At 48.5% G+C, this 19,347-nt stretch overlaps 1 protein-coding gene across 2 annotated transcripts in view; it reads right to left on the bottom strand.

Moving 5' to 3' along the window:
• Window positions 1-19,347, bottom strand: part of LOC136586954 (ATP-binding cassette sub-family B member 5-like) — a 141,209-nt gene that overhangs the window by 28,074 nt on the left and 93,788 nt on the right. For both annotated transcript variants that reach the window (XM_066585312.1, XM_066585313.1), the window contains 5 exons: window positions 14,345-14,503; window positions 6,571-6,714; window positions 2,728-2,832; window positions 1,489-1,566; window positions 1,309-1,392 (listed from right to left, as the gene is read on the bottom strand). In XM_066585312.1, the coding sequence (XP_066441409.1) occupies window positions 1,309-1,392; window positions 1,489-1,566; window positions 2,728-2,832; window positions 6,571-6,714; window positions 14,345-14,503 (570 nt within the window). The remainder of the gene's footprint in view (window positions 1-1,308; window positions 1,393-1,488; window positions 1,567-2,727; window positions 2,833-6,570; window positions 6,715-14,344; window positions 14,504-19,347) is intronic.

Raw genomic sequence — 19,347 nt, 5'->3', positions numbered from 1 at the left:
TGCACTAGAATTGAATAATCGAATTAGGACCCGTTTACTTTTCCTATTTTGGACATAATCTATGCTTGTGCCAAATTTCATGTTTCTACGACATCGGAAAGTTGGAGAATTAGTGGCAAGTCAGTCAGTGAGTCAGTCAGTGAGTCAGTGAGGGCTTTCGTCTTTATATATATAGATTACTATTCTGTATTGGATAACCTCGTCTGGAACCATTATCCAAAGTATTTCATCTGATGAAAAGCATTTACTGATTTGTATAGACTTCAAAAGAAATCTGCTATGAGAATTTCTACAATATTCCTATAAAAATACGTACTTGTATGTGTTATTGACTACATATGTCATCTTTACCGTGAGATGATCTCTGGGGGCTTCACATATAATTGAAAGGGGGGCATTACTATGCCCCACTAGAATGTTACAGACTCCTTTAGGTTTAGACAAAACTATGTAGTTTCTTACACAAAGGCACAGCACTCTTACTAGTTACTGTAATTTTACATAGTATATAAGCATAACAGTTACAGTCTCTAGTTGAGGTACTATAAATGTGATGGTTTCTCTCACACTTGGTGAGAAAATACTCTTGAACAGGAGAAAAACTGAGCAGATTCGATACAGTATAATGCCCATGACAAGTTATAGAAGTCGGTATTTACCCTACCACCTCTACTTTCTACCTTGCTGGCATCACCTCCTACCTGCCTGGCTGCAGCAGTGTTGTTATACAAGCAAACGAGTTCATTAATTGGAACTGTTACTCGTTTCCAATAAAGTTGTGCTTTCTGGAGCATCTTACATGAGTCAACATGGAATTTGTCCTACAGATCCTACAGATGGGTACAGCTGCACCGAGGCTATTGTTAAAGTGCTCCCTGACTTTATGTGACAATCGGTAGGCCCTCATTTTGCTGCTCCTGTCCTGCACTCCTAATAATATTGTTCCCACAGGCAAGCTCCATCATATCACCACAAATCCTTCAAGGGTCAGGTTGCGCAAAAGAAGGCCGATGGTCCTTGATGGACCTAAAGAACCCCCTGTCACATAAGACGCACTAGTAGTATAAGTGGAACATGGTAGGCGGAAGGGCTTTTTATAGACTTTGCATTTGGACCCAAAAGGTGCACCCTAAAAGTTTAATGGGTGTAACACTCATAGTCTTATCTAAATCTGGGTTTTGGTTTCCTTTGCTGCCAATTGCAAACTTTAATATGTATTTTGAATGCTTTATGGTAAAAAAGTTTTTAGAACAGTCAATCATTTATAAAACTAAATTTCAAATTCATCAAATGGCCATGTCTACTTACAGTATGTATCTGAGAAGCATCTGTGGCAAGTCTGGTTGTTAAAGCTCCTGTGCTGTTTTTCTTGTCATCAAACCATGATATTTCCTTTAGAGTACAAAAAAAGACAAAATACTGCATATCTAATAACCACATATAAACACAAGACTCACAATATTAGGTAGTATTCGTTCTCAAACTAACCTGACGCAGCATAGATTTAAATGCCCTTTGTCTTAGCCGCATGGTAAGAACTTCCCCTGATCTTCCAAACATGAAACCCTAATAAAAAAAGGACAGGATCTGTTATAACTACCACATGCAGGACAATAAATAGCATAAAACAGTATAAACAATGCCTTCAGTTGGCAACTATTATTTTATAGTCACATATCACATTGATCTGATATTATAGTGGGGTTCTCTGCTCAGAACTCCCCACTATGAGATAGAATGAAGATCTGCTCTGTACTGGCAGCTCCTTCTCTGGTGGACCTGGCCTGTCCATGCAATACATGGTGGGCCAATCATTACATATCAGCGGCACCAGGAAAAATGTTTAGCTACTGTAGAGGTGGCTTTCCCTGGCGATAACAGCAGATCACAGGAGGTTGGAGAGATAATCTTTTTGAATCTGTGAACATAAAACTTTATAGATTCACAAATGGGTCTAAAAAGGACATTACTTGTAGAAATAAATGAAAGAGGTTTTCCAGGGAAAAAGTATTCATGACCTGTCCTCGGGATAGGTCATCAATAGTTAATTGGCTAGGGTCCACCGCTAGGGACCTTGGCTGATCAGCTGATTGGGTGCCCACTGTCAGTGCCGCTACCTCAGTGTGTAGTGGTGCTTATAGTGGACACCCAATCATCTGATAGGCTGGGGACCCAAGCTGATGGCCTTTTCTGGGGACAGGTCATCAATAGTATTAGGCTGGAAAAACCTTTAATTTTGACGGAGAGTAGGTGCTTATTTTCTTAGGTTTAATTAAAACATCAAGGGCTCATACACAGGCCACTGTTGCTTGCATTGATCCTCTATGGTGGAAGACCGAATCCCTTCATTATTCTTGATATTGATCCTGGAACATGCCACAATTTTTCAACAATACCTTTATGTGACTCATAATAAAATCAGAGGCCGATGGAGCTGCAGAACATACCAGTGATGCCGAACCCTATAGAGACAGTGCCCAAACTGCAACCCAAAACCCACTTATTTACTGCAAAGTGCCAAAACGTCAGGGGGCGGGGCTTATCACAATGTATGATTATACCGCCTTGGTTCTAAAAAGGACAGGGCTGCTTTAAAATAGACAGCGTGCAGATTTTGACTGCTTTTTGGATGCGGAAATACTGCAGAATGTCCTCAGCGGAAATTACTGTGGAAAATTCTGCAGCAATATACATATAATCTATACATAGGTTTTAGAGTTGACTAACCTGTAGAAAAAATGAGAAGAAAGAAACCAAACCTATAACAGCAATTACAATAGAATAAATATTTATTTCACGCTGTATAGTCTCATCTTCATTAATTGCAAAAACCTATGAAAAAAAGAAACAGTTATATTAAAATGATATATAGTCATGATGATGGATACTGAAATTCTACTTAGAACTAATTTGGGGCTTATTCACATCAGTGTCAGATTTGCTAAATTTCGTTTAAAAAACAAAACAGGAAGAAATGGTGCAGCATGCTGCCTTATTTCATCCTGTAAAATGTTGGAAACTAAATAGACTTCTTAAAAGTGAGAAAACAGAAAGCCCTAGAGATGAGCGAGTATACTCGCTAAAGGCAATTGCTCGAGCAAGCATTGCCTTTAGCGAGTACCTGCCCGCTCGAGACTGAAGGTTCAGGTGCCGGAGCGGGGGAGCGGTGAGTAGCGGCTGTCAGCAGGAGGGAGCAGGGGGGAGAGAGGGAGAGAGAGATCTCCCCTCCGTTCCTCCCCGCTCTCTCCCTCAGCTCCCTGCCCGCTCGAGACTGAAGGTTTGGGTTCCGGTGGCGGCCACGGAGTATACTCGCTCATCTCTACAAAGCACCAATGTGAATGCAGCCTAAGGGCTCATTCAGATAAGCGATGTTCTGCACATACATACGTCCGTGCAAAACAGTGCATCTGTTAGAACCATTGGTTTCCTATGTTGTGATCACATGTCCATTTTTTACAGGCGTGCAAACGCGCGAATCTGCAAAACATAGGACATGCGTGCACCATAGGTCCATGCTGCGTTTAAATATTCCCCGCGGGAAGTCCCCTCATCACTGAACACTGGGCTCCCACCCACTAGCGTTTATTTTCTCCACTGCGCTGCGAGAGTAAGTGAAAACTCTCGCAGAGCAGTGCGAGAAATCGCAGCGATATCGCTGTGACAGTCTTTTCAATGGGGCTAGCGGCAGCAGCGCTAGCTCATTGAAAGGATATGGAGAATGCCACGGACTTCTGCCACAGCTGTCACAGCTGTGGCAGAAGTCAGCGGCATGCTATCCCATTGCTTTCAATGGATTGCCAATCCCATTGAAAGCAGTGGTTTCTGAAAAGCCCTGCAGAATGATTATCGGAGAAGGGCTTGAAATATAAGCCCTTTCCCGATAATCATAAAAAAGTGGTTAAAAAAATAATTAAAAGGTTACTCACCTCTCCTGCTGTCAGCCGCGTCCTCTGGCTAGCTCCCCGACACTGCTACTGAGCTCTTTCAGCAGACGGGGATTTAAAAATCCCCGCCTCCTGAAAGGGCTGTGCAGATTGGCTGAGGGCTCAGCCAATAGCGGCTACTGCTTAGCTATTGGCTGAGCGCTCAGCCAATGGCAGATAGCTCTTAGCTATTCATTCACTTTTTAAAATTATTTTTTAACCACTTTTTTATGATTATCGGGGAAGGGCTTATATTTCAAGCCCTTCTCCGATAATCATTCTGCAGGGCTTGTCAGAAACCACTGCTTTCAATGGGATCGGCAGCAGTGGGATAGCATGCTGCTGACTTCTGCCACAGCTGTGGCAGAAGTCCGCGGCATTCTCCATATCTTTTCAATGGGGCTAGCGCTGCTGCCGCTGGCCCCATCAAAAAGACTGGCGATGTCGCAGCGATATCCCAGCGATTTTGGGATATCTGCCTGCGTTTTTCTCGCACTGCGATGCGAGACTTTAACCTTAGAATCGCATCGCAGTGGAGAAAAAAACGCCAGTGGGTGGGAGCCCTAACAGCACTGTCACAGTGTTCAGTGACAAAGGGACTCCTGGCAGGAAGTAAAGAATCCTTTGCCCCAGCTGTGACAGTTGTGACAGCTGTGGCAGAGGAACACAAAGCTCTGCTATTGATTTCAATGGGGACGCTCTTCCCTGAAAATCATCCCTAGCTGTAGTAAAAAAAAAAAAAAAAATATTATATATATATATATATATATATATATATATATATATATATATATATATATACACATATATATACACACACACACACTCACCAGTCCGCCGCTGTCGAGGCTCATGCGCATCTAGCCACTTGGTTCCAGACACTGTAATTAAGTTCTTTCAGCAGGCAGAGATTTAAAATCCACACCTGCCGAAAGGGCTGCATCTGATTGGATAAGCACTCAGCCAATCATGGGCAGCACTCAGCCATTCGTTGAATGACCGATGAGCGCTGCCTGTGATTGGTCACAGCCCTCAGCTAATCGCAAGCAGCGCTCTGGTATTCATTGAATTCACTGAATGGCGGAGCGCTGCCTGTGATTGGCTAAGTGCTGTGACCAATCACAGGCAGTGCTCAGCTGTCATTCAAGGAATGGCTGAGCGCTGCCTCTGATTGGCTGAGCGCTGTGACCAATCACACGCAGCGCTCAGCTGTCATTCAATGAATGGCTGAGCACTGCCTGCGATTGGCTAAGTGCTCAGCCAATCAGGTGCAGCCCTTTCAGCAGGCGGGGATTTTAAATAACAGTGCCGGGATGACAAGTGTCTAGATGTGCCTCAGCCCCGACAGCGGCGGAGAGGTATATATATTTTTTTACTACAGCTAGGGATGATTTTCAGGGAAGGGCGTATTTTTAAAGCCCTTCCTTGAAAGTCACTGCAGGGGTTGCAGCAGGCCATTGCTTTCAATGGGGCCCCATTGAGAGCAATGCTGCACGGAGCTTCGTTCGCGCCTGTTTTGACACGTGCATGGATGCACAGATTTGTGCGCACCTATGCATGTGCAAATGCACGCTCGTGTAAACGAGGCGTAATTTATAAATTATGCAATTTTTGCTCAGTAATTTGTTCATTAACTAAATAATTGTTAGAAATAATAATTCGGAAATGTAGCATAAGGCCAAGGGTGTACAAACCATGAGGACAGACCATGCGGCTGCTATGGGGCACATGGAGAGAGGGGGCCCAGTGATATTTGGTTGTAATCCCTTTTCTACTGGGTGGCTGAAACCTATGTATGTGCAAAAACACACGTGTATGAAGTTCTGTGCATTGCCTTTAATGGAGCCGCGGCTGCTGCCGGCAGCTCCATGGTAGACAATGGTCTGCCGGCACCCCTGAATTGTTTTTCAAAGAAGGGCTTTACATATAAGCTCTTCACTAAAAAACATGCGGCAGATGTGTTCTTCATCCCGCGGGGACACAGCAGAGGCGGACAGGTAAGTATTTTTTTTACACTAAAAAAAACACTAAAATTCTTGTTTTTCAGGGAGGAGCTTATATGTAAAGCCCTTTCCTGAAAAACAATTCAGGGTTGCCAGCAGACCATTGCCTTCAATGGAGCCGCCGGTGGCAGCCGCAGCTCCATTGAAGACAATGCGTGCATTCCCTATGGGGCACGCATGTCCTATCTTTACAGGTACGCACCTGTAAAACACGGACATGTGAACACACCATAGGGAATGCGTTGGTTCTAATAGAAGCGTGTTTTTGTGCGCGCGTATGCATGCACAGAAACATGCTTGTGTGAAGCCACCCTAATGGAACCAAATTTCTCAAAAATAAAGGGGTTGGGAATTATCCTAAGGGTCATGGAAAGGGAGTGGAGAGGAAAGTAAACATCAGACCCTTCTTGCACCTTAATAAGGGACCCGTTTTTTTTTTATCTTTACTATCAGGTCCCTGCATTCCTGTGTATGCCAGTGTATAAGGCTTTGGCTTTTGCAGTGATTTATCGAAAAATTGTGTCAAAAATACCACATTTGAATAAAATCTTAACATTGGTTTTCATAAGCTAATTTTTGCTAGGGGGGGTAATTTTCCTGATAGATATAAATGAAGTTGTAATCTATGCCTATAATATACTTACAGCTATAATTTTGGAAAACATGATAGCGAAAGCTGGGTGAACTGCTCCATTGATCGCTGCAGCAAGAATTCCAATCAACATGTACGGCCACTCTGATTTATTCAGACTTAATATCTTGAAGAATGAAATGCTTGGAAGTTTTTCCTAGAGCGAAGAAGAAAAGAAAGATATTCTTTATCCTAAAAGCTATTATTCACCAAATCGGACAGATTTTTAATGACTGTTACTAGAGATGAGCGAGCACCAAAATGCTCGGGTGCTCGTTACTCGGGACAAAATTATCGCGATGCTCGAGGGTTCGTTTCGAGTAACGAACCCCATTGAAGTCAATGGGCGACCCGAGCATTTTTGTATTTCGCCGATGCTCGCTAAGGTTTCCTTGTGTGAAAATCTGGGCAATTCAAGAAAGTGATGGGAACGACACAGCAACGGATAGGGCAGGCGAGGGGCTACATGTTGGGCTGCATCTCAAGTTCACAGGTCCCACTATTAAGCCACAAAACCCCCCCTCCCAAAAACTTTTACTTCTGAAAAGCCCTCATTAGCAATGGATACCTTTGCTAAGCACCACACTACCTCCAACAAAGCACAATCACTGCCTGCATGACACTCCACTGCCACTTCTCCTGGGTTACATGCTGCCCAACCGCCCCCCCTCCCCCCCACAGCGCACACCAAAGTGTCCCTGCGCAGCCTTCAGCTGCCCTCATGCCACACCACCCTCATGTCTATTGAGAAGTGCGTCTGCCATGAGGAGGAACCGCAGGCACACACTGCAGAGGGTTGGCCCCGCATAGACAGCGATCCTCTTTAAAAGGGGCGGGGCGATAGCCCACAATGCTGTACAGAAGCAATGAGAAATATAATCCTCTGCCACCGCCATCAGGAGCTGCACATGTGGGCATAGCAATGGGGAACCTATGTGCCACACACTATTCATTCTGTCAAGGTGTCTCTGCATGCCCCAGTCAGACTGGGCTTTTTAATTCATAGACACAGGCAGGTACAACTCCCTATTGTGAAGTCCCTGTCGACCGACAGCATGGGTGGCTCCCTGGAACTCACCGGCGATACACAGAAATATCCCATTGCATTGCCCAACACAGCTGAGGTAGTAATGTCGTGCTTAATGCAGGTGGGCTTCGGCCCACACTGCATGCCCCAGTCAGACTGGGGTTCTTTACAAGTGGACACACGTAGGTTAAACTCCGCGAGCACCTACAGCATGGGTGGCTCCCTGGAACCCACCGGCGATACACAAAAATATCCCATTGCATTGCCCAACACAGCTGAGGTAGTAATGTCGTGCTTAATGCAGGTGGGCTTCGGCCCACACTGCATGCCCCAGTCTGACTGGGGTTCTTTACAAGTGGAAACAGATGCATTTATAATTCCCTGTGGACCCACAGCATGGGTGGGTGCCAGGAAGCCACTGGCGGTACATAGAAATATCCCATTGCATTGCCCAACACAGCTGAGGTAGTAATGTCGTGCTTAATGCAGGTGGGCTTCGGCCCACACTGCATGCCCCAGTCAGACTGGCAATATTTACCTTAACAGTAACCGCGTTGGTGGTAATGTGGTGGTGACTGCGGACCTAGTAGCGCGGTTTTATTTTGTTGGTTTTCGGAATGTGGCCAGGATTAAGTGGGCTGTGGCGGGGGATGTTTTTGAGGCACTACGTGTCCTCTCCACGTGTCCGTGGTTATATGCACCTTAACAGTAACAGCGTTGGTGGGAAATGGCCTCGCCGCCATCATGTCTTTGGGAAGCCTCTGTTTCCACACCCCAGAGACATACCATTAGCAGCGATATAGGCAGAGCCCATAATTAGTAACATTTCAGCCGTAGCATTAGGACAGGCCCCACTAACATATCACTAGCAGCATTATAGGGGGAGCACAGTATGCGTTCCATTTCAGTAATAGTAGCACTCAAGACAGGCCCCAGTAACAATTCCGAAGCAGCAGTATAGTGGGAGCGCAGTCTTCGTTCCATTTCAGTAGCTGCAGTATAGACAAGGCACAAGTTACATTTATGTAGCTAAAGTGTAGGCCAACCCCACACACCTTTCTGTACCATGAGTGCAGGCGAAGAACATAGAAATTGCTATGATTACACTGTAGGCGAGGGGCCACAAAAATTGCTGTATCAACAGTACTAATGTACATCCAAAAAATTGGCCATGGCCAACCAAGAGGGCAGGTGAAACCTATTAATCGCTTTGGTTAATGTGGCTTAAGTGGTAACTAGGCCTGGAGGCAGTCCAGTTTAACGAAAAATTGGTTCAAGTTAAAGTTTCAACGCTTTTAAGAGCATTGAAACGTATAAAAATTGTTTAGAAAAATTATATGAGTGAGCCTTGTGGCCCTAAGAAAAATTGCCCGTTCGGCCTGATTACGTCAGGTTTCAGGAGGAGGAGCAGGAGGAGGAGGAGGAGGAATATTATACACAGATTGATGAAGCAGAAATGTCCCCGTTTTGGATGGTGAGCGAGAACGATGCTTCCATCCGCGGGTGCAGAATACGTATTGCTTAGGTATCGCTGCTGTCCGCTGGTGCAGAAGAGAAGTCTGGGGAAATCCAGGCTTTGTTCATCTTGATGAGTGTAAGCTTGTCGGCACTGTCGGTTGACAGGTGGGTACGCTTATCCGTGATGATTCCCCCAGCCACACTAAACACACTCTCTGACAAGACGCTAGCCGCAGGACAAGCAAGCACCTCCAGGGCATACAGCGCGAGTTCAGGCCACGTGTTCAGCTTCGACACCCAGTAGTTGTAGGTGGCAGAGGCGTCACGGAGGATGGTTGTGCGATCGGCTACGTACTCCCTCACCATCCTTTTACAGTGCTCCCGCAGACTCAGTCTTGACTGGGGAGCGGTGACACAGTCTTGCTGGGGAGCCATAAAGCTGGCAAAGGCCTTGGAGAATGTTCCCCTGCCTGCGCTGTACATGCTGCCTGATCTCTGCGCCTCCCCTGCTACCTGGCCCTCGGAACTGCGCCTTCTGCCACTAGCGCTGTCGGATGGGAAGTTTACCATCAGTTTGTCCCCCAGCGCCCTGTGGTATAGCATCATTCTCGAACCCCTTTCCTCTTCGGGAATGAGAGTGCAAAGGCTCTCCTTATACCGTGGGTCGAGCAGTGTGTACACCCAGTAATCCGTAGTGGCCAGAATGCGTGTAACGCGAGGGTCACGAGAAAGGCATCCTAACATGAAGTCAGCCATGTGTGCCAGGGTACCTGTACGCAACACATGGCTGTCTTCACTAGAAAGATCACTTTCAGGATCCTCCTCCTCCTCCTCTTCCTCCTCCTCAGGCCATACACGCTGAAAGGATGACAGGCAAGCAGCATGGGTACCGTCAGCAGAGGGCCAAGATGTCTCTTCCCCCTCCTCCTCATCTTCTTCCTCCTCCTCCTCCTCCTCACCGCGCTGAGATATAGACAGGAGGGTGCTCTGACTATCCAGCGACATACTGTCTTCCCCCGGCTCTGTTTCCGAGCGCAAAGCGTCTGCCTTTATGCTTTGCAGGGAACTTCTCAAGATGCATAGCAGAGGAATGGTGACGCTAATGATTGCAGCATCGCCGCTCACCACCTGGGTAGACTCCTCAAACTTTCCAAGGACCTGGCAGATGGCTGCCAACCAGGGCCACTCTTCTGTAAATAATTGAGGAGGCTGACTCCCACTGCGCCGCGCAAGTTGGAGTTGGTATTCCACTATAGCTCTACGCTGTTCATAGAGTCTGGCCAACATGTGGAGCGTAGAGTTCCACTGTGTGGGCACGTCGCACAGCAGTCGGTGCAATGGCAGATTAAACCTATGTTGCAGTGTCCGCAGGGTGGCAGCGTGCGTGTGGGATTTGCGGAAATGTGCGCAGAGCTGGCGCACCTTTCCGAGCAGGTATGACAAGTGGGGGTAGCTTTTCAGAAAGCGCTGAACCACCAAATTAAAGACATGGGCCAGGCATGGCACGTGCGTGAGGCTGCCGAGCTGCAGAGCCGCCACCAGCTTACGGCCGTTGTCACACACGACCATGCCCGGTTGGAGGCTCAGCGGCGCAAGCCAGCCGTCGGTCTGCTCTGTCAGACCCTGCAGCAGTTCGTGGGCCGTGTGCCTCTTCTCTCCTAAGCTGAGTAGTTTCAGCACGGCCTGCTGACGCTTGCCCACCGCTGTGCTGCCACGCCGCGTGACACCGACTGCTGCCGACGTGCTGCTGACACATCTTGATTGCGAGACAGAGGTTGCGTTGGAGGAGGAGGAGGAGGAAGGTGCTTTAGTGGAGGAAGCATACACCGCCGCAGATACCACCACCGAGCTGTGGCCCGCAATTCTGGAGGTGGGTAGGACGTGAGCGGTCCCAGGCTCTGACTCTGTCCCAGCCTCCACTAAATTCACCCAATGTGCCGTCAGGGAGATATAGTGGCCCTGCCCGCCTGTGCTTTTCCACGTGTCTGTTGTTAAGTGGACCTTGGCAGTAACCGCGTTGGTGAGGGCGCGTACAATGTTGCGGGAGACGTGGTCGTGCAGGCCTGGGACGGCACATCGGGAAAAGTAGTGGAGACTGGGAACCGAGTAGCGCGGGGCAGCCGCCGCCATCATGCTTTTGAAAGCCTCCGTTTCCACAAGCCTATACGGCAGCATCTCTAGGCTGATCAATTTTGCAATGTGCACGTTTAACGCTTGAGCGTGCGGGTGCGTGGCGTCGTACTTGCGCTCAAACTGTGGCACTAGCGACGTCTGGACGCTACGCTGAGAGACATTGCTGGATGGGGCCGAGGACAGCGGAGGTGAGGGTGTGGGTGCAGGCCAGGAGACGGTATTGCCTGTGTCCTCAGAGGGGGGTTGGATCTCAGTGGCAGGTTGGGGCACAGGGGGAGAGGCAGTGGTGCAAACTGGAGGCGGTGAACGGGCATCGTCCCACCTTGTGGGGTGCTTGGCCATCATATGTCTGCGCATGCTGTTGGTGGTGCCTCCCCAGCTGATCTTGGCGCGACAAAGGTTGCACACCACTGTTCGTCGGTCGTCAGGCGTCTCTGTGAAAAACTGCCACACCGTAGAGCACCTTGACCTGTGCAGGGTGGCATGGCGCGAGGGGGCGCTTTGGGAAACAGTTGGTGGATTATTCGGTCTGGCCCTGCCTCTACCCCTGGACACCGCACTGGCTCGGCCTGTGCCCACAGCCTGACTTGGGCCTCCGCGTCCTCGCCCGCGTCCACGTCCTATAGGCCTACCCCTACCCCTCAGCATGGTGTATTACCAGTGATTTGATTTCCCAGGCAGGAAAGAAAGTGGCGCAAGCCTGCAGTAAAACGTAGCTGGTTGCGTCTGATTTTTTTTAACGTTCTGCACGCAGCACACACGTACCCAGAGCCCTGAGGACTGTCAGAGGCAGGCGAAATAGAATTTTTTCCCTTGTTTTTCAAAAGGACAAGCCACACTGCGTGTATTCAATGAATAGTACTAAGTTTAATAACTGTGTTGTGGCCCTGCAAATGTGTCAGAGAACTGCAGTGATGCAAAGTTATTTGCTACAGCAGATCAGGGATTTCCCATGCAGGAAAAAAATTGGCGGAAGCCTGCAGCCAAAATAGAATTTTTTCCCTTGTTTTTCAAAAGGACAAGCCACACTGCGTGTATTCAATGAATACTACTAAGTTTAATAACTGTGTTGTGGCCCTGCAAATGTGTCAGAGAACTGCAGTGATGCAAAGTTATTCGCTACAGCAGATCAGGGATTTCCCATGCAGGAAAAAAATTGGCGCAAGCCTGCAGTAAAACGTAGCTGGCTGCGTCTGATTTTTTTTAACGTTCTGCACGCAGCACACACGTACCCAGAGCCCTGAGGACTGTCAGAGGCAGGCGAAATAGAATTTTTTCCCTTGTTTTTCAAAGGACAAGCCACACTGCGTCTATTCAATGAATAATGTATGTCTTCTGGCCCTGCCTACACAATTCTATCCGTGTAGTATTAATGCCGGGTGCAATGGTCTGCACAGCCGGTTTTGAGAAAAAAAAAAAATATGCAACACTGCTAACAGCAGCCTGGACAGTACTGCACACGGATAGATGTGGCCCTAGAAAGGACCGTTGGGGTTCTTGAAGCCTACACTCACTGCTAACACTCTCCCTGCCTAACCACCACTTCTGTCCCTATTGCAGGGCGCAATGCTCTGCAGATCCAATTTTGAAAAAAACTGCTAACACAGTACTGCACACTATTAGATGTGGGCCTGAGAAGGACCGTTGGGGTTCTTGAAGCCTACACTAACTCCTAACGCTCTCCCTACAGCAGCTCCAGCATGATACCACTGTCCCTCAGCTAACTCACAAGGCATCTGAGCCGAGCCGCGGGAGGGGCCGATTTTTATACTCGGGTGACATCTGATCGCCCCAGCCACTCACAGCAGGGGGGTGGTATAGGGCTTGAACGTCACAGGGGGAAGTTGTAATGCCTTCCCTGTCTTTCAATTGGCCAGAAAAGCGCGCTAACGTCTCAGAGAGGAAACTGAAAGTAACCGGAACACCGCGTGGTACTCGTTACGAGTAACGAGCATCCCGAACACCCTAATATTCGCACGAATATCAAGCTCGGACGAGTACGTTCGCTCATCTCTAACTGTTACCTCTTCTGCATCTGCTGTCCTAAACTGCACTAGTATTATCTCACAGCTATGATATAGTATCTAAATAAATGAACAAATAATTTCACACATCAATTACCAAGAGTGTATTGTGTGCGACACATTCTGATATCCTCCGTTAGGTAAAAGAATAAAGTTTGATCTCCATACGGTACAAAACCTTTTTTTTTAGTGCTACATTTGTCCTCAATGCACTACTTCAACTGCAATTTTATTACTCCAATGCATCGAAAATAAAAAAGTGAAACATCTTTGCAGGTAATCTTGATAAAAACTATCTTCTACTATTTTATGTATATAGCTCCTATGCGGATCTATGTATCTTCATGATTGCAAATGACAATCAAATCCCGTACATCCTGATTAGAGATGAGCGAACCTACTCGGCCACGCCCCTTTTTCACCCGAGCACCGCGATTTTCGAGTACTTCCGTACTCAGGCAAAAAGATTCGGGGGGCGCCGTGGGTGAGTGGGGGGTTGCAGCGGGGAGTGGGGGGGAGAGGGAGAGAGAGAGGGCTCCCCCCGGCGCCTCCCCGAATCTTTTCACCCGAGTACGGAAGTACTCGAAAATCGCGGTGCTCGATCGAGTAATTACTCGAAACGAGTATACTCGCTCATCTCTAATCCTGATCCTACAGTCATGTTTAATTGTGTTCTATCAGTTCCCTATATCTAGTGCCTGTCGGTCAGCAATAAGAAGGGGTAGAAGCAGTGGAGTAACACATAATGGCAGGATCAGACTACACTTAACTTGTTTGTAGTCTGTAACCATGGAGAGACGTAGGTCTGCATAGAAAATATCCAATCAGTTTTCAAAGTTTCTTCATATTTTAACATGATTGGAATTCCCTTTTTCAATGCCAAAATTGTAACAGGTTCATCATCTACCATGATGTACAATTTATATTATGAGTGTTTTCTAATGTGGTAGAGGTACATTGGGCCCAGGTGGGATCGTTAGATCTGTACTCCCTATAGCTTTTCCCTTGTTCTGTAACAATGTCCCTAAAATGATTTTCAGCACGGAGTTTGAGGAAAGTTTTGGTTATAGTTATGTAGCAGAACAAATGAGAACCTGCTGTGCTATCAGTACATTCATCAGCTACAGACCATTTTATCTCTTTACCTCTTTGGTTTCCTCCTCTTTGTCTTCTTCCTCGTCTTTTTCCGACATAGAAAATTTTCCATTAGACAAGTTAGAATATAATCTCTGTACTAGAGGTGGTTTACCCGGCGTCGCTTGTTCATTTTCTTCAGTTTCTGTGTCTTCTGCTACTTTTATAGTCTAAAAGAAAAAAAATAAGATTAAGGGGACAAGATTATTTTGTAAGGTTCATTCTACAACATGACTTGACCCATGAGAAATGGGAAAAGTTATACCAATTCCATATAGTTTTATTGCTGCAATTACAATATGAAATGTAAAGTTTTTCATGACAGGCGGATTATATGTTTATATTCTTTTATTTACTATTTTAGTATTTTATAAATCACTTAGGTTTTTATGTCTTTTCAAGTAAGGCACCACTCGTACTTCATTTTTCCTTAGGTGCTCGTCTTCCATTCTTGGGTTTTGTCTGATTTTCTGAAAACAGAATTTAGAGGAAGCCCTAGGGCAGAACCTGTTACGGCACTCTGCCCCCCGAGCGCCAAGTGGGGTGCCCTGATCTTCCCGCACCCCACTGTCCCTGCCTACTTGCCTCGGCCCTGGCTAACCCCAGGCGGACAACTGGACGGCGGTCCCTGCCCTGGCTAGGGACCTGGCGGCTGACAAGAAGGAAACTACCTAATGGGGGGAACAGAGTGCCGACTGAGGAGGCAGATGAATCAGACCAACAAAACTTGCAAGGCTGGAGATGGAGCTCACAGGCAAACTGGCAGGGTGCTGGATAGCAACTAGCGCTGACTGGGCCAGACTAGATTAGAGGCAAACAGAACCAACAAAAACAGACAGAGTAATAGGGAACCAGAGGGAGCTGACCGGCAACTAGGGACTGGCTGAGGAGAACCGCAGACAGACTGACTAGGTGCATGCAGAACCAATAACTGGCAGTGAGCTCAGTTCACTGCCAGTCTTTTAACCACAAGGTTCCGCCCAGGGGCGGAGAGTGGGAGGAGGCAACTCCACCCACTGTTGTATAAGAAGCACAGAGGAGTGCGGGTGGCACCCTACGGGCGGGCACGCCCACGCCGCCGCCCACTGGCCAACCCAAGCTGCTGGGATGACCTCGACACAGGGCTCCAGGCTGCTGGAGCCGACGCCGGAGCGACGCGCGCCGACCGCGGGACCCCGTGCCGCGCTGTATGGTAACATTACCCCCCCTCTGACGGGGGACCTCCGGGCCCCCGGAAACTCGACCAGGCTTATCCAGGCAACGGCTGTGAAAACGCTGTACCAACCCGAGAATGTGACCCTCCTGAGCGGACACCATGGACTGATCCTCAGGTCCATGACTTTGGTAGTCTGTGGCTGCCCCATTACCTTCAGGGCCAACCGTTGACATATCGTCATGTTTCAGGTCGTCTTCCGAGTCAATGTCCAACCATTCACCACTGTCTTTTGACCCATCCTCGCTACCAATGACGCTGCCTTCAAAATCTGAGGCATCTCTAACTTTAAAATCACTGTCATCTGAGCTATCATACTCCAAAAAACTCTTCCGGGCCCCCAAAAATTGTAAGGTTCCTGGACCCCGGCAAGAATCCAGGACCTCCTGGGCCTTGTGTTCCACTTCATCACAGACCAGGGTGGGTGGCGGGGGACCGGAGGTGGGCATCACCGAAGAGACAACAGGTTTCGACAAAGACTTATGGAACCCCGGGCGACCCCTCCTTTTGCGATTTCCAGAGGACCGGTACCCCTTCTGTCCCACCCTGTACGGCTCAAATACCGACAGACTCTCCTCACAACGCAACTGCATACGAGACCCCACCCCTTTCTTCCGTCCCCCCTGCAGCGCACCGGTGGCGACATCAGCAGCAGGACGGGCGGACGGGGTGTGAGGGTAAGTGATACCTCGGGGACTGAGTGCAGTATCGACTGAGCAGGGAGGAAGGGGAGCGCGATGGCTATGGCAGGACGGCCCCACTGGGTTAGCTCCCCGGTGGCCCAATCGAATTGGGGGTTGTGCAACGCCAGCCACGGCATCCCTAGTACCATGTCTACCGACATTTTCTCCATCACCAGGAATGGTAGACCTTCCGAATGGCGACCCCCCACCGTGAGTTGTAACACTGGGGTCCTCCATCGTACCAAGCCCGAAGCAAGAGGAGTAGCATCAATGCTAGCAAAACGAATTGGCGTCTTCAGCGCCACAAATTCAGCCCTCAGGGGCTCAACGAGACGCATGCTTATCAGGTTAGCAGCTGCTCCGGAATCAATAAACGCCTGCCCTAGGCGGGAGAAGTTCCGGAATCTAACCTGGCAGGGTATCAGAAGTCTAGGACGTACCTGAGGTCCTAGGCGACCCTCCCTGCAATCGCCTAGGACTGGAAGTCTTTCTGCCGATTCAGACTGTGGACGCTGAGGCCTCCAGGGGCAAGTTATCACCCGATGTCCAGCTTTCCCGCAGTAGAGACAGAGATGATGTAATAACCGAATCCGGCGTCGCTCCTCGGGGTCCAGCTCCATAGGTTCGGGAACAGAGACTGGTACGGACGGGGAGGGAACAGGACAAATGACCTCCCTGACTCTATGGGTCGGTCTATCTTGCTTCCCAGCCCTGAGCCTCCTATCTGCCTTCACTGCTAACTCCATAGCCTCCTTTAAGGACCTGGGAACGGGATGGGAGATCAACAGTTCTTTGACCGCGTCCGAGAGACCTTGCATAAAAACGTCTTTCAGGGCGCTATCGTTCCATGCAGTATCGCCCGCATAGCGTCTGAAATTGGAGCAATAATCCTCCACACAAAGCGACCCCTGGTGCAGCGCCAGCAACCGCGAAACCGCCAACCCTACTCGGTCCGGTTCATCGAAGATACCCCCGAGTTCCTGAAAAAAGGAGTCCAGCAACTGCAGGGAGGGGGAACCCTCGGGAATGGAAAAGGCCCAGGTCTGGGCAGAGCCCCGCAGCAGGGACATTATAAGCCCAACCCTCTGGACCTCCGAGCCGGAAGAATGGGGACGCATCCGAAAAAACAGGCGACACGCCTGTTGAAAAACAAAAAACTTGTTCCTCTCCCCAGAGAACACCTCAGGAAGAGGGCACTTGGGTTCGGGACAGGTAAAGGCGTTCTGCCCCTGCAACAACGCCCACTGCTCCTGGGCCACCATGCGAGCTGACAAATCCCGGATCACCGGCACCAGGTCTTGCAGCTGGTTTGCAAGGGCGCTGATCGCCGCCATGAAAAGAAAAACAATATTTTAAGGGCCAGTTATTATGTTACGGCACTCTGCCCCCCGAGCGCCAAGTGGGGTGCCCTGATCTTCCCGCACCCCACTGTCCCTGCCTACTTGCCTCGGCCCTGGTTAACCCCAGGCGGACAACTGGACGGCGGTCCCTGCCCTGGCTAGGGACCTGGCGGCTGACAAGAAGGAAACTACCTAATGGGGGGAACAGAGTGCCGACTGAGGAGGCAGATGAATCAGACCAACAAAACTTACAAGGCTGGAGATGGAGCTCACAGGCAAACTGGCAGGGTGCTGGATAGCAACTAGCGCTGACTGGGCCAGACTAGATTAGAGGCAAACAGAACCAACAAAAACAGACAGAGTAATAGGGAACCAGAGGGAGCTGACCGGCAACTAGGGACTGGCTGAGGAGAACCGCAGACAGACTGACTAGGTGCATGCAGAACCAATAACTGGCAGTGAGCTCAGTTCACTGCCAGTCTTTTAACCACAAGGTTCCGCCCAGGGGCGGAGAGTGGGAGGAGGCAACTCCACCCACTGTTGTATAAGAAGCACAGAGGAGTGCGGGTGGCACCCTACGGGCGGGCACGCCCACGCCGCCGCCCACTGGCCAACCCAAGCTGCTGGGATGACCTCGACACAGGGCTCCAGGCTGCTGGAGCCGACGCCGGAGCGACGCGCGCCGACCGCGGGACCCCGTGCCGCGCTGTATGGTAACAGAACCGTAGTCTGAATTTGAACAGCCTTTCATTTGTTTATTGCATTTGTGCTGAAGAGAATAACGCAGTTGACCATATTATTCTCTCTGGCACAAATTCTGGTAATGCATAGAAAGCTGGTCAAAAGGAGACCTTATTTGAGTCTATAGTTCCGTCTGAATACTGTTTCTGGGGATTTAGATGTAACCCCAAGACAAAACTTGAGGATAGTGGAAAATATATAGTGTTAATAGCTTTTACACAGGAATGAGCATTGCTAGTGAATAGAATTGGGAATGATTCCGGCCCACCTGCCTCCATTCACAATAAATAGGCAGTCATTTGTAAGTAAACAACTGCCTGTTTACACGGGCCGATCTGTCGTTCTGCTTTTTGCATGCAGAAACTGAACGACAAACGAGAAGTATATTAATTCTTGTTTATCGTTCAGTTGGGGCATACATTTCCACTGCACAAATTATCAGTCCATGTAGAAGGGCTCTAAGAATGAATTGCGAAGGAAGGCATGCCTAAATGGAGTACACCACTGGTTAATTATGGGTTGTTTCATAGATCCTATGAGAGAATCCAGATTAGTCTAGATTTATGATAATAAAACACTATGGGGCCTTGCGTGGGCTCTCGCTCACGGCCTGAAGGTTGCAAGTTCAATCTATGTATGGTTCAGATAGCCAGCCCAAGGTCAACTCAGCCTTCCATCCTTCCGAGGTTGGTAAAATGAGTACCCAAAAAATAATAAAAAATTACCTCAAAGCTGTGGAATAAGTTGGTGCTATTCAAATAACAAGTGTCTTTCCCCCCTCCACTGTGAAATCATTGTCACCATTCATTAGTTTACAACTAATAGAGTGGATAAAAGCATGCACACTTGACCAAAAACCACAGGGTGTCAACTGATTATAAGATGCAAAATGAACTTTAGAAATATATCTTTAATTATTAGAGATGAGCGAACGTACTCGTCCGAGCTTGATATTCGTGCGAATATTAGGGTGTTCGGGATGCTCGTTACTCGTAACGAGCACCATGCGGTGTTCCGGTTACTTTCAGTTTCCTCTC

This window comes from Eleutherodactylus coqui, chromosome 12, assembly GCF_035609145.1.
Source record: "Eleutherodactylus coqui strain aEleCoq1 chromosome 12, aEleCoq1.hap1, whole genome shotgun sequence".
Taxonomy (NCBI): domain Eukaryota; kingdom Metazoa; phylum Chordata; class Amphibia; order Anura; family Eleutherodactylidae; genus Eleutherodactylus; species Eleutherodactylus coqui.
Note: the sequence above shows the minus strand (reverse complement) of the source record. Positions and strands in the feature narration are given on the sequence as shown.